General features: G+C 38.6%; 1 protein-coding gene across 1 annotated transcript; it reads right to left on the bottom strand.

Moving 5' to 3' along the window:
• Positions 1–6,997: 6,997 nt before the first annotated feature.
• Positions 6,998–15,411, bottom strand: mon1ba (MON1 secretory trafficking family member Ba). The gene is made up of 4 exons (XM_052562571.1): positions 14,912–15,411; positions 11,138–11,927; positions 9,881–10,028; positions 6,998–8,241 (listed from the first exon to the last, which is right to left on the bottom strand). Exons 1-4 carry the CDS (start codon positions 15,252–15,254, stop codon positions 8,026–8,028), a joined length of 1,497 nt encoding a protein of 498 aa, XP_052418531.1. The 5' UTR covers positions 15,255–15,411; the 3' UTR covers positions 6,998–8,025.
• Positions 15,412–15,506: the final 95 nt, after the last annotated feature.

Raw genomic sequence — 15,506 nt, 5'->3', positions numbered from 1 at the left:
CAGTGTGTCACCTGCCTGAAACTCAGGAGGAAAAGTTGGGTAAAAATTGTTAGTGAAGCTTTAATGAAAGCACAGACTTTGTGATGATAACTAACGTTACAGTGGTGTAGTCTACTACGTGATACGTTACCCACTTTTAAAAAGCGTGAGGATAAGTAACAACTTTCACACTTTCATTCATAAATTCACCCCGTTTGTGTTTGAAAAGCAACAGGGATTGAATCGCGCATTTGAGGAGAAAGACTTGCAGTCATAAAACTATTGTAATGTGTTCATTTAGGTGTCAGCTACAATGCACATCTTATATATTTTAAATATATATTAAAATAAAGTATAAATCATTTAGGTAAATCGAGGCCCGTTTATCACCTTCAGGCACATTCCTGTGAAAGTTTTTTTTATTTTTTTTTCAGGTTCCCTTACGAAAATTAACCATGGTTTTTACAATAACACCACAAATCATCGTTCCTGTAGCCATGACAACTGCAAATTAACCATGGTTTTGTTACTTCAAATAATAATTTACAAAGTATTAATATACTGTAATATTTTTTTGTTGTTGTTGCTATAAAAACAGACATAAGCCATCAATAGCCTTTAAAATTACTTAAAATGCATTATATAAAAATAATGAGGCAATAATGATTGGTTAATAATAACACTATTAAAATACATAATGTCAGTGGTGGACGAAGTACACAAATCAAGTACTTGAGTAAAAGTACAGATACGTATAATAAAATATTACAGTAAAAGTAAAAGTACTCCTTTTTCAATTTTACTCAAGTGAAAGTACAAAAGTAATTTTTTTATGTACTTAAGTAAAAAAGTACTGAAAGATAGATGTTTGCAATTTTATATAGGCTAATTTAATTTTATATTAGCACATTTGTTTTATTTTTTTTATAATCCTACTGCTCAAAATACCTGGGATTTTTTCCAAAATAACCACTATATGAAGTCAAGATATATTTTTGTTGTTGATATGGACTACACTGACGAGAGTAATGTTCCCTGTGAAGCTTACACTGTGATATACCTGAGAGAAAACAGAGATGACCATCTGATTTTCACCAGTAAGAACAAAGTATTTTAAAGTTTGTTGTTTTACAGAACATCACAGTTATATATGACATGATAATAAGGCCTGAAGATTTTAAGGAAAATATAATTATATTTTCATAATGATTTTTTCCTTCTCAAACCTTGTCTGTGGTGTAAAAACACCACTGGCCAAACGGGGTGCATCTCTTCCCCTCTTTGATAATTACTGTAGTTACCATGTTCTGAACATCACATCCTTTCTTTTCTCCCCAGATGTAATCTATATATATATATATATATATATATATATATATATATATATATATATATATATATATATATATATATATATATATATATAGGTGGTTGAATAAAAATATTTGGACATTATTTATAAAAATTACCTCAAGTTAGCACCAGCAAGCTTGTTAGCTAGACAGTTAGCATCAGCTAACGATATTTACTTATTTTCAGTATGAATAACGTCCTTAATAACAATGGATGAAAATTTTAGAGCTCTACTGATGATTAAGTCTAGAGTGTGTCCACCTTTGTGTGTGGGTCCATGTACATGCTGAATCGACAAGTAAAAAAAAAGCCTCAAGTCCAAATATTCATTTATAACCAATTAACTGTTTGACAAACACTTCCTGCTTCGATGTCTGAATTTAAAAAAATCTCAAACATGCTCCGATGTCCCGATCTGAATCAACCGAGTCGCGACCATTCTCCGAAGTGCCGATCTGAATCAACCGAGTCGCGAACAGGCTCCGAAGTGCCGATCTGAATCAACCGAGTCGCGAACAGGCTCCGAAGTGCCGATCTGAATCAACCGAGTCGCGAACATGCTCCGAAGTGCCGATCTGAATCAACCGAGTGGCGAACAGGCTCCGAAGTGCCGATCTGAATCAACCGAGTCGCGAACATGCTCCGAAGTGCCGATCTGAATCAACCGAGTCGCGAACAGGCTCCGAAGTGCCGATCTGAATCAACCGAGTCGCGAACATGCTCCGAAGTGCCGATCTGAATCAACCGAGTCGCGAACAGGCTCCGAAGTGCCGATCTGAATCAACCGAGTCGCGAACATGCTCCGAAGTGCCGATCTGAATCAACCGAGTCGCGAACATGCTCCGAAGTGCCGATCTGAATCAACCGAGTCGCGAACAGGCTCCGAAGTGCCGATCTGAATCAACCGAGTCGCGAACAGGCTCCGAAGTGCCGATCTGAATCAACCGAGTCGCGAACAGGCTCCGAAGTCCCGATCTGAATCAACAGAGTCGCGAACAGGCTCCGAATTACCAATCTGAAAACTTCGACCAAAGAATGTAAAAAAAAAAAAATAACTCAATTTCTCTAATAACTCTAATAACTCTACAAATCTATGAAAGACTCAGATCACGTGTCTAAAAATAAATCGCTATAGTAAAAGAGAAGTAATAAGAGGAGTGAAGTTTCCTACCGTTCTGCTGTGTTTGGTCCTCACGCGCGTCTGACGCTCCGCGGCGCGTCTCCGCCCCTCACACGCGCGTTTACAGCGCTAAATTAATCATCTTTGCTAATTATTATACATTTACTTCATTGTCAGCTCCAGGTACTTCATTTATTATTGTTCATTGAACTGTTTGAAACAAAAAAAAGGTTGTATTTCAGTAATAATTCTAAATTATCAAAATAAAATATATAAAATAATGGTTTCTATTTTAATATCCTTTCAAATATAATCTATTTCTGTGATGTGCGCTGTTTTTTCAGCATCATTCCTCCAGTCTTCAGTGTCACATGATCTTTAGAAATCATGAAAATATGATGATTTATTATTAGAACTATTAATAGTTGTTCTACCAAATATTATTTTGGAATCTGTGATCTGTGAAAGTGTTTTAAAGTTTGTGGTTTTACAGAACATCACAGTTATATATGACATGATAATAAGGCCTGAAGTTAGGAAGAACATTTTAAGGAAAATATAATTATATTTTTATAATGATTTTTTTCCTTCTCAAACCTTGTCTGTGGTGTAAAAACACCCCTGGCCAAACTGAACATCACATCCTTTCTTTTGTCGCTAGATGTAATCTATATATATATATATAGGTGGTTGAATAAAAATATTTGGACATTATTTATAAAAATTACCTCAAGTTAGCACCAGCAAGCTTGTTAGCTAGACATTTAGCATCAGCTACAATATTTACTTATTTTCAGTACTGTTATGAATAAACATGTCTGTCTAACGTTGTCTAGTTAATCCAAACAATAATCATATGTATAACGTTACTGTTAATACACAATATAAAAACAGATGTCATGGTAGCATTTTAATAAAACTGTTAATATTACAGTAGCGGGGAATTTGGACATGCATGAGTTATTTTATTTAATCTGTGTTAGTTTAAGGTTATTTTATTTTTTAACCTAAAACACAGAGATGCTGATTGATGTGTCTGCATGTCAGCATTTCAGTGGGCTTAAACAGATCACTCTTTACAGCGGATTTAGTTCCCAAACAACTGACAATTTTGACCTAAATATGATTTTCAGTTACAATAATTAATCCTAAATTTCGAAATTAATAACTTAGCAACATCAGACGCACGCGCGCTCACAAGATCTCCCGGTTCTTACTTCTGTAGACTCGCACTTAACGGTTCATTTGAATCAGTGAGTGGTCGACTCCAGAACAGCTGCAATCGGATCATTCTAATTCGTAAACGAATCGTTGGGTGCGATTCGCGATCCGATTAAAGTTTATTTTGAAAAGACTCAGTTCGTTCATGATGAATCAAACACCGCTTCTGCGTGTCGGAGCACGTGATATATTATTATAGGGAGTAACGATATGTTTAATGAAATGTAGTGAAGTTAAAAGTACGATCTTATGCTTTGGAAAGTAGTGAAGTAAAAGTTACTCAAAATAAAACTACTCCAGTAAAGTACAGATACTTGAAAAATGTACTTAAGTACAGTAACGAAGTAAAGCTACTCCGTTACTGTCCACCACTGCATAATGTGAGCACATACAAAATAAACAATTTATGTAGGCTACATGTTATTACAAATGCCATGTAATTGCTGCTGTTACTCTTACAGGACAATCAATTCCTTGTTTAGGCTACTGACCAAACATTTAATTCAGATATTCACAAAATCTTTCATTTTTGGCTACCTTTATGATATAGATGACACAGCCTTTATAATTTCTTCAACAAAAAACCTGCATATCACAACCCTTACAAAAATAAACCATGGTTTTATCATAGTAAAACTGATTTCTGAATGCTTGAGACTATAAAATAAATTAGAGTCATAATAAAATTATAGCCACAGGTAAATGTCGAGAGCTACAATTGTGATTTGTAAAAATACAATTTATTAATTTAGTTTTTTATTTGATTAAAGTTCTATTTTCACCCCTACAGTCGTTTTTTTCCATCATATTTGAGGAAGGGGGGCACAACACACACACACTGAAGCACGAGTGGTGTTTTCAGCTCTTCACTATATTGGCACATGATGTAGGCTACACATGTGCACGCCAGCGCGCTATGAGAGGATTTCACCTTTTCATTTGATAAAACTATTGTCATTCATTCGTATCGTATACACAGACTAACAGAAACGGCAATGTCTTTATGACCACCTGTCAAAATGAAATTTCGGTATAACTTTGAAGAAATTCAAACAGAAATATAGTACTGTGGCAAGTGGGGCGGGGCCGAGAGGCGTGGGAACGAGGAGTGAGGTCAGGTGTAGTGATTGAAGATGAGCTGCACCTGCGCCCCACCGCCGGTATCGAGTCCCACGTAGGAGATGGAAGGATATAAAACTGGAGCGACGACCGTGAAGGACGAGAGAGGACCAGGCCTGGGACATTGTTTTATGTTTTGGTTTTTATTTATGCGCACCAGTCGTCCGTGAGGGGCTGGTGCGCCGTTTTGTATTTATTTTTGAATTATTAAAGTGTTTTTGATTGTGCGCCGGTTCCCGCCTTCTTCCCGATGATTACGAACTCAATATCGTTACAAGTACTATTGCACAGTAGAGTACACTATACGTCAAGTAGGCCTATTAGCTAATAATAATAGTTCATTAAAAAAACACAGAAACTCTGTCTACAACTCACTAAAATAAAAGTTTGGTCTAACTCAAAGAAATTATGTAAGAAATTGCAGAGTAAAATATACTTAAAAAAAGATAAACTAAAACATTATTTTAAAGGAATATCACACAAGTTTTCATATAAGTTTTAATTTAAACTTGCCAAAACAATAACACCGTATTTTTCAAAAACAAACTCTAAAAGTGCATTTGTATTTGTGCCTATATATTGTTAGCTAATAAAACCTTTGCTTCAGATTAACACTAAACAGTAGAAAATCAGTTGAGTCTCCCCAGCTGGAAATGTCATTGGCTGTTAAAATCTTGTGTTTCTTATAATAAATTGACATATTGATAACACTGAACCTTTTATAATGCTCTTAATTACATGTCGATGCATACTGTATGCATTAGTGAGTGTGGTGGTGCTTATGGGGTATGGTCACTTATTCCTTATATGAAGTGTTTCAAATGCCAGACATTGATTGCATGAGATTAAGTTTGTAAATGATAGCCTGTGTCCTTTTGTAGTGTGCAGATATATTTATCATCAAACTGTGATAACTTTGACTAAATTCAGTATATATACATCTGCCATACAGTATGTTGCCACCCCTCAAAAATTCCTGCCCCCTCCTCGCCACCCCATCAATATTTTTCTAGATCCACCCCTGATTACAATTGTAGCTATAGACAGTCGCCTATGACTATGATTTACTAATACAGTTGTCCGATTGATTTTATAGTCTCAAGCATTCAGAAATTACACACAATAAAAGTTTACTTCAATAAAAACAAGGATTAGTTTTTGTAAGGGTTGTGATGTCTGCATTCTTTTGTTGAAGAAATTATAGAGGCTAGCATTTATTATATCAGAAAAGTTGACCGATAAAAGATTAAGTGGATATTTGAATGAAATTTTTGGTCAATATTAAACAAGTATTTGATCATCCTGTAAGTGTAACAACAGCAGTTATCAGGCCTTTTAGCACCCTTTGCAGGCAGTTGTAGCCTATAATGTACATAAATTGTTGATTTTGTATTACATTATGAATTTTAACAGTGTTATTTATATTATAAATAACCAATCATTATTGCCTCTTTATATAATGCATTTTGTCATTTTAAAAGGTTGTTGTTCACTTACTGTAGGTCTGTTTTTATTACCAAAAACATATTATCTGAATACTTCGTTAATTATTATTTGAAGCGATTTGAAGTATAAAAGCCATGCTTAATTTGTTTAACATTGCTACAATAACCATGTTTTTTTTTTTTTTTTTTTTGGCGGGAAAGATGCGCCGGTGATATTATCACTGACAACAAAACATGTTATTAACTTAATGTAATCAAAATCCAAAAAGTTTAACTGGATTACTGTATAAAAGTACCTAAACGTGATGCACGGTCCTCTTTTTTTTTTTCTTATCTCGGCGCCGGACTACTGTTGTCTTTTACCATGCAAAGTTGTCCATCAGTTATGATCATTAGACAGCTGCAAACATGAGATTCAAAGTGGCGCATCACTTGTGTTTCGCCTGTCTACTGTCTTCACCGATAGTCATAATTATGATTATATGTGCATGTTAACATGCTTATTTACATATATGACAACAAACTGTTAGAAGAAAGGGATCATTGGGGTTCTTTATAGAACCATAGGGTTCTTTAATCAACTCCAAAGAACCTTTTATGCTAAATGACAAGAAAGAACCCCTTTGGCACAAAGGGTTCATATCTTGAATTTTGTGATCATTCACCGAATAATGCAGTAAAAGAACGCACTCAAATTTGTTTAGTTTTTTAATATACTTGATACTGTTAAAAAGCAGATCATTAAAAATGACTCAATGATTCGCGATCCCGCTCCAACTCCCAAACTGGATTCAGATGACTCAAATGATTCGCGATCCCTTTACGAACTCCCGAACTGACTCAAATGATTTGCGATCCCGCTCCAACTCCCAAACTGGAAGTCAAATGACTCAAGTGATTCGCGATCCCGCTACGAACTCCCGAACTTATTCAAATGATTCGCGATCCCCAAATTGACTCAAATGATTCGCGATCCCGCTACGAACTCCCGAAATGACTCAAATGATTCGCGAACCCCCTACGAACTCCCGAACTGACTCAAATGATTTGCGATCCCAATACACAAAAGTGTGCACATCGAGAGAAATAAACAGCAGATGTTCATGTTAACAACTTCTTTAACTTGAGCAAACGCTGCTAATACACATACATTTGTTAATAAAGTAAATAAAACAAAAACATTAATGTTTTAATGCTACTGAATAAAAATAAACAATCCACTCAAAAGTCTCTGCTCATCACGACAGGACCTGGATCTGTGAGCTGAGCTGCGTCTCGGGCGGATGATGTCACTTCCATGGAGGCATGTTGTACACGCCCCCGTCCATTGACTCCGCCCCCATGTCAAAACAGTGCCACAAAGAGAGACGTGCAGAAAAGTGAAGCGCAAAGGAAAAATGTTATGGTAGGCTCAAACTAGACTGACACCCAAAATAAAAGCAGCGTTGCAAATAAATTAATAGATATGACCATGGAAAATATGTATTGCAAAATTATTGCTTTCGCGCTGTTTCATTTGTTTTGCAATTCTTGATTTTTGTTTGCAAAAAGCAAATGTATTTTCCTCAATACTTTAAATAAAATGTTTTAAATTTGTTTTTGTTTTTATTGTTTTTGTATATTTTAAACAAGGTAAATCTTTCTGATTCATAAAATAAAAAGTCACATACATGGATTTTTCTGGGCTAAGCCCCGGATCTCCACTCACCCTAGAACCACCCCGCATATACGTATTTGTTAACACGTAAAACACGTGCACGCTACTGTTGGCCGTTTAGCTACTCAAAGTTACAAGAGAGAGAGAAGTCCAGTGTCTGATGTATTCGGTCTGTCTGTGGAGCTCCTGCCGGGGTGCAGGGCAGTGGAGTATCTTGGGAGTTGACAAATAAAGAGACGGTCCTCTTCCTTTTTGAGCCATCGCAGCAGTTTAGTGAGTTCACTGATAGCTGATTTCTTAGTGACGAGCGGAGTAAAGCAGGCGAACATTTCAAACTTGCTAGTGACCTACAAAACAAGAGAAAGTTTAGGAAATACTGTACATAAAGTATTTAATGCAAATATTATACTATTTAAAAGTTTGGGTTTGGTAAGATATTACATTCTCGCCAAGGATGCATTTATTTATTCAAAAATACACATACATTTCTCCTTTCACATACATATATTTCTACATTTTTTTGGTAAGCAGGAAGTCACTCTCAGATCAGAAAAATACATGTGCAAGACTTGCTCAGCTCTTCCTCGCAATTTTACAGTGATGCTATTCAAAGTCATCCTGTTTCCTTTCAAGTACATATTTAAATTTGTAACTTTAAAATATCATTATGTAATCTACGTGTTATACAGATCTGTGTACAAGTGTTATGATACTGCTCAATGCTAAGGAAATGTTCTACTGGTCCGGTTCAGCAAGTGGATTAGATTTTTTTACTTGCCCTGACAAAATGTTCGCAGGCCTTGCCACAATCAATAAATATGACATTGTTTTCATTGTTGACTTAACATAATGTTGTAATTTTCTTGCACTTTTCAGGATTTTTCCAATTGCTGATTTCATTTATTTATTTATTTTTACAATCAAATGAACCATTTCCCATACCCACTGCCAATTTATTAAGTTGTAAACACACTTGGCAATAAAGCTCATTTTTGAATCTGATGAAAATGCAAATTCAATCTCTGACAGCAGGTGGCGCTTATAGAACACTAGCAACGTTTCCTGGGTTACTGCTGTACACAGCGCTGCACTTAAACACTCCTTTAAAGGGGTCATATGATCTGATTTCAATTTTTCCTTTCTCTTTGGAGTGTTACAAACTCTTGGTACATAAAGAAGATCTGTAAAGTTGCAAATACTAAAGTCTCAAATCCAAAGAGATATTCTTTTTAAAAGTTATGATTCGTCCACACACCTCTAAAACGGCTTGTTCTCTACGTCACTATGAGGGAAGATTTGCATAACCCCACCCAAATGGTCATGCAAAGAAGGCGCAACTTTTATTCTCATTGTAGTATTGTTGTTGCCGTGCTGCCATGTCGTATAAATGCTGTGTGTTTCAATGTGAAAGTGAAACTACTTTGTTTGGCTTTCCAAAAGAGGACGATATCCGCTTCATCATGCCTGGATCTGATCCGAAATACATCGACTTTGTACTGTTGGTCGCCAGGTCCGCTACTCGGTATGTAAACAATCACTGTACCGCTAACAACTACATACCATAGTACCATAGCAACTGCATAGCAACACCCTAGCAATGACCCCAAGTACCCTAGCAACTACATAGCAACATCCTAGCAACCACCCTGATTAACTTAGCAACCGCCCTAACAACCACAACCACAACACCCTTGTAACCACCCCATGTACCATAACAACCACATAGTAATACATTATCAACCACTCTGGTTACCCTAGCAACCACCCCAAGTACCCTAGCTACTGCACAGCAACACCCTAGCAACCACATAGAAACACCCTACCAACCACTCTGCTTTAGCGTCTATCTATCTGTCTATCTATCTATCTTACTATCTATCTATCTAACTTTAAGCTTTTAAAACTACTTTAAACTTCAAACTATTTCGGACTGAAAACATCAAACATAAATTGTTCTTATTATTCTTGATTCTTCTGAAAACATACCCATGCCAGCAGAGTTTCTTTGCCTGCAGAGTGGTAGATGAGTTTAAGTGGTCGTGATGAACAGTGGATACGATTGTACATGTTACGATAGAGATCCAGCAGACGTATCCTCTCTTGCTGGCTTCTGTATCCCACCTCCATCTCTGGGCTGAGTGAAGTGATATTAAAATAAAGGCATCATATAGCACACTTACGGTGTGTATTGTTGATTATAATTCACTAAGACGTGTGACCTGGTCATACCAAATAAATTATTACAGTGACAGAGATATGTCTTTTGAAAACATACATAGACTGTCAATGCAAACTAGATGATTAAAGATAAAACTCAGTTTCAGTCCATTTGAGACAGACACAGTTGTCCACACATCATGTGGTCTGTGATGCATCTAATCATTAAGTTGGCCTTATTTGCTTGCATTTTTGCATAAAACGCAAAAAGAATTTGATTAGCCGAATCAAGTGCTTACTGTTGCAGAATTCATGGCAAAGTGTCTAATCTTTCACAGAATGTGGAAATCCTGGCTTATAGGCCATCGTTTATTAGGATTTGTGAGCCATCTGCTGTTTCTGATGGCAAAAAGAACCGGTGATTCAGACAAATGATTCAAAACATTAATGTTTTATCCTTTTGCTTGTGGTTTAATGCTTTAGTGACACATTTCAGCTTGAAGTCAATATTAAACTGCATTAACAACTTCATTTTGTGAAGTTGTAAATAAAAGTAAGTTATTGGAGTCTTTCTATTTACTTGTTACTTGCCGTTTATTTTTAACTAATAGTGAAATTTACTAGACATTTCCGAGTGAAAATAGTTTTTACACAGTTTGTTTAGTGTACGTACTGTTCTGAAAACAGAATATTCAATAAGGAAAAAATGTAGGACAGGAATTAATTGGATGATGAAAAGTAGGTGTTTTACATACAAGATCTGAATACTTCTGGCTTTTGAAGAAACTTTTTGACCAAGAATCTATTCTTATTTGTTATTATTATTGCCATAGCCTTTAATTAATTAATGCTAACTGCCATTCAAATAATTTTAGAATGAATTCTAACTAAATTACTTAAATTCTGCTATTTATAACAATATTATTTTCTATCCATGAGGCCTAGGCGACATCAGTTGGAGAGGAAAGTCAATGAAGGTGAACCTTTTTTGAGTTTGGATGATGAATTGTGCACAATATGACCATGAGCATGCAATAAGAAAGTAAAAAAGGTCTATTTTCAGTTGACTCTTCATTAGATACTCACCATGTGAACTGTGGCAGCTGGCGATAGTGGTCTAGCACTTTTGAGGGCTTGTAAAGGAAGTGCTTGAGATTAGCTACACCGATATCATTAGCGTAGTATAATTGAGTGTTTGCCACCCACTGCAAAGCATTCTGGGATGCGAAAGCTTCCTCAATTTTCCTTTTGCACTCTGCCACAGCATAAAACGCTTCTTTGTCTGTAGACAAAAGAACAAGGCATACAGTACATTCCGGAGGGTCTAGATATGCCACATAAGCATAAAAGTAGCAGTCGGGATTGAACAGAGGCAGGCAGATGGGTGTCCATATCTCTCCAGCCTGAAAAGCAGAGGCCCTGATCATGTTAAAGAGAAGATGAAGGTCACTGGGTTTTAGTCTAGCATCCTCCAGGACCGTCTTCTCTTGAACGACGGAGACAAGTCGGTTATTGGAAATGAGAAAAGAGAAGACCAGATCCGGGGTGATGGCTTTCTGTAGGATGTGACTGAGGGCGTCTCTGGAAGAGGAGGGTAGAGGCAGGCATTGGACAGCTGACAGCAAGAAGCTGGGATCAGAGTCCATGACATCGAGGAGGCCGTCCAGAACCTTCTCCGAGCCAAACAGCAGACGCCGCAGATCGAAATTCTTGCGGCGCTCAAAGATGCGGTTTATGCTGGCCTGCGTGAGCATGCTGACTATCTGATGATAAACATGGAGGAGCTCGCTGCGCAGCTGCTGTTCAGACTGGCGAGTGGCAGAAACGGATACAAACACCAGTGGACCCTTCTGCAAAAAGACCACCGTGTGCTCATCTGAGGGAAACCGGGGGAAAGAACAGAATAATATTAATTGTTGCATGTCATTAAATATGTAAAAATGCTTCTTATAAAAATGTTCAGAATTGAAAACTGGTCAAAAGTCATTTATATGTGTACTAAAGACTCTAAATACATGCAGAATGTAAAGATCCTATGACTCAAGATGTTCATATAAGTTAGTTTAAGTAACTTTGAACATGGAATGGTTGTAGGTGCCAGACAGGCTGGTCTGAGTATTTCAAAAACTGCTGATCTACTGGGATTTCCATGAACAACCATCTCTATATATTCCAGAATTTTCAAGGGCCCTCTCTTCCTTTGGGGCCCTGGTAATCAGTACTGGTTTTAACCCCAGTCTGACCCCCCTGTGTGAACGAATCAGCAGAGCTTGTACAAGCTTTTATCATCGCTGAATCTTTCTCAGATGTTTCCAAATGTCGAAATTGGTTAGAGCATCTATATGTGCATGATGATGTCCAATGTCCCTGGCGAGCGGAGCTTCTCTAAGTTGGAAATAATCAAAGAAGAGCTGTGGTCCTCAGTTGGGCAGGAAAGGCTAATGCTGGCGCTTGAGTGTCAAATGCACATGCACCAACGGCGAGAAAAAATAGGACCTTTTTGCGCTGCAGCATCGGGCCTAATTTGGTCTTAATACGGCCATGAAGGCGGTGCATTGCCATTGAGACTTACCTACTGTATGATGATTTCACAGCTGAGCGGACATTTCACTCGCTGGCTTCAGTGTCATATTTGCATATGCCGGAGTCTACTGGATTTCGTGATTGGTTGACATCAAATTTCAAATATTAAATGGAACGATAAAATAACGTTATTAACCGGTTATCGGCCATTCTGAACAGAATCGAAAATTTGAAATGGCCGATAACCGGTTAATAACGTTATTTTATCGTTCTGTTCCTGTCAAAATTTTGTTCGTTTCCGGTTTTCGTTTTCGTTCCTTGAACCGATTCAGAGCCCTGGTCAACAGTAACTCAAAAAAACAATCATTACAACCAAGGTATGCCGAATACTATCTCTGAATGCACAACACATCTAACCCTGAAGCAGATGGGCTACAGCAGCAGAAGACCGCAGCGGGTGCCGCTCCTGTCAGCTAAGAACAGGAAACTAAGGCTACAGTTCGCACAGGCACACCAAAATTGCAAAAACATTGCCTTGTCTGACGAGTCTCGATTTCTGCTGTGACATTCAGATCGTAGGCTAAGAATTTGGCATAAAGAACATGAAATCATGGATCCATCCTGCCTTGTCTCAGCGGTTCAGGCTGGTGGTGGTGGTGTAATGCTGTGGGGGATATTTCCTTGGCACATGTCGGGCCCCTTAGTACCAACTGTGCATCGTTTACACGCCACAGCCTACCGGAGTATTGTTGCTGATCATGTCCATCCCTTTATGACTATCCTCTGATGGCTATTTCCAGCAGGATAATGCACCATGTCACAAAGCTCAAATCACCTCAGACTAGTTTCTTGAACATGACAATGAGTTCACTTAACTCAAATGGTCTCCACAGTCACCACATCTCGATCCAATAGAGCAGTTTTGGTCTGTGGTGGAACGGGAGGTTCCCATCATGGATGTGCAGCCGACATGTGGCAGCAACTGTGTGAATGTTTCTAACACCTTTCTGAATCTATGCCATGAAGAATTAAGGCAGTTCTGAAGGTAAAAGGGGGGTCCAACCAGGTACTGTCAAGGTGTACCTAATAAAGTGGCCATTGTTTGTGTTCAAGTCTTTTAGGTTCACAAATGCTTCATTAAATACAGTAAGATTATTGTAACAATATAAAAACTTCATAATCACTGAGAAGGGGGAGGCGGGAACCGGCGAACATTCAAATGAAACTTTAATAATCAAATAAACACAAAACAACAGCCCCACATGGACGAGGCCCAGGCCTGGTCCTCTCTCCTCCTTCACTGTCATCGCTCCTCTTTTGTATCCTTCGATCTCCTCCGTGGGACTCGAGGAAACATTTGGGTCACTCATTTCCAAATCATTCCACCGACCTCACTCCATTCCAACTTGGACGGTGTATGTCCCCGGTGGATGGCGACAGCTCCTCTGCTTTCGGGCAGCCGGCAGGAGTCGCTTGTTCCCTGCTCCTGCCAATCATGGAGGATGGCAGCAAGCTCAGGAACCCTGGCGAACGGCGCTGACTCCTCCCCTCCCTCACGGATGGCAGCCACCCCTCCACATCATGGGTGGCCGGCAGTGAGTTCATCCGTCCCTGGCAACTTACTCCAGCCAACCGCCTGAAGCGTCCACGGCGGCAGACTCCTTCGCCCTGCTTGATGGCACCCCGGGTTCACCCCAGCTGCAAGGGATCTTCAGCAGCGTGTCCCTCCTTCCTCCCGGGTTTCGGCACCAGTGTTGTAATATAAAAACATCAAAATCATGGGGAAGAAGGAGGCAGGAACCAGCAAACATTCAAATGAAACTTTAATAACGAAATAAACAAAAAACAGCACAACAGCCCCTCCCGGACGACTGCCGTGCACAAACAAAACCTAAACATAAAATAAAGCCCAGGCCTGGTCCTCTCTCCTCCTTCCCTGCCGTCGCTCCTCTTTTGTATTCTTCCGATCTCCTCCGTGGGACTCGAGACCGGTGAGTGGAGCAAGTGTCGCTCATTTCCAAATCACTCCACCGGCCTTGCTCCGTTTCCACGGCTCTCTGCCCCACCCAACTCGTCACAATTATGATATTAAATATTATTTCAATTTAAAGTAACCATTTTCCCTTTTATATATTTTAAAATCATTTATATAACCATTTATTGTAATTTATTCCTGTGATGCAAAGCTGAATTTTCAACATATATATATAAACTTTAATCATATATTCAAAGAAGCTGCATGGTTTCAAAGAAATTTTTTAAGCTCTTTTTTATCTTCAGAAATGTTATTTTTGTGGTAGTGTTAAAAAAAACCTAGATGAAGATGGCGCATCTCACCTGAAAAAATAGACTGAATCATGTTGCCTCCAGCCTGGACAAAGGAGACCAGCGCCATCATGACACCCATGGCGGAGGAGAGGGCCTCCTCGTTCCCATAGCGTGAGTAGATGGGCTTCCCTGCCTCGCTCAGCACAAAAACATGCTTCCTGTGTTTCCTCCAACTCTCTGACATTATATCTTCATTCCTATAAGCCAGACCTGGGACATCCACAGCGGAACCTGCCTTTTTTTGCCCACTGAAGTTCACCTGGGCCAAAGTAGATGGAAAATTACCAGTGTCCTCTGTTAAGGTGTCCTCAGGATGAAACTCCCAACTTCCTCTATTGTCGCTGCTGTGCATGTTGTCTGTTTCTCATTTCCCTCAAAGCGAGAATCTTCTGGACTGGGTTTTTTAGTTTTAAGGGTGCAAACACTTGTTCTATTGATGTCACACAATGGATCTCTGTGGCGCTCCATTACTCAGTCTGGAATCCCAGAGGTATCACATGATGCCTGGGGATCAGAGAGCGGTTTAAACTGTGTAATAGGATGAGCATGATGCTTCATTTCTCACTGAAATAATTACTTCTAACTGACCTGTGGCAGTGCTGAC

The sequence above is a fragment of the Carassius gibelio genome, chromosome B8 (assembly GCF_023724105.1).
Source record: "Carassius gibelio isolate Cgi1373 ecotype wild population from Czech Republic chromosome B8, carGib1.2-hapl.c, whole genome shotgun sequence".
Taxonomy (NCBI): Eukaryota; Metazoa; Chordata; class Actinopteri; order Cypriniformes; family Cyprinidae; genus Carassius; species Carassius gibelio.
Note: the sequence above shows the minus strand (reverse complement) of the source record. Positions and strands in the feature narration are given on the sequence as shown.

What these genes read in the sequence shown, in the direction of transcription:
- mon1ba (XM_052562571.1), bottom strand. Translation starts at nt 15,254, where the DNA reads ATGCACAGCAGCGACAATAGAGGAAGTTGGGAGTTTCATCCTGAGGAC. An exon ending in GATTCAGTCTATTTTTTCAG is followed by an intron (nt 11,928 to 14,911) that starts GTGAGATGCGCC and finishes GGTTTCCCTCAG; the next exon opens with ATGAGCACACGGTGGTCTTT. An exon ending in AAGAAACTCTGCTGGCATGG is followed by an intron (nt 8,242 to 9,880) that starts GTATGTTTTCAG and finishes CTTGTTTTGTAG; the next exon opens with GTCACTAGCAAGTTTGAAAT.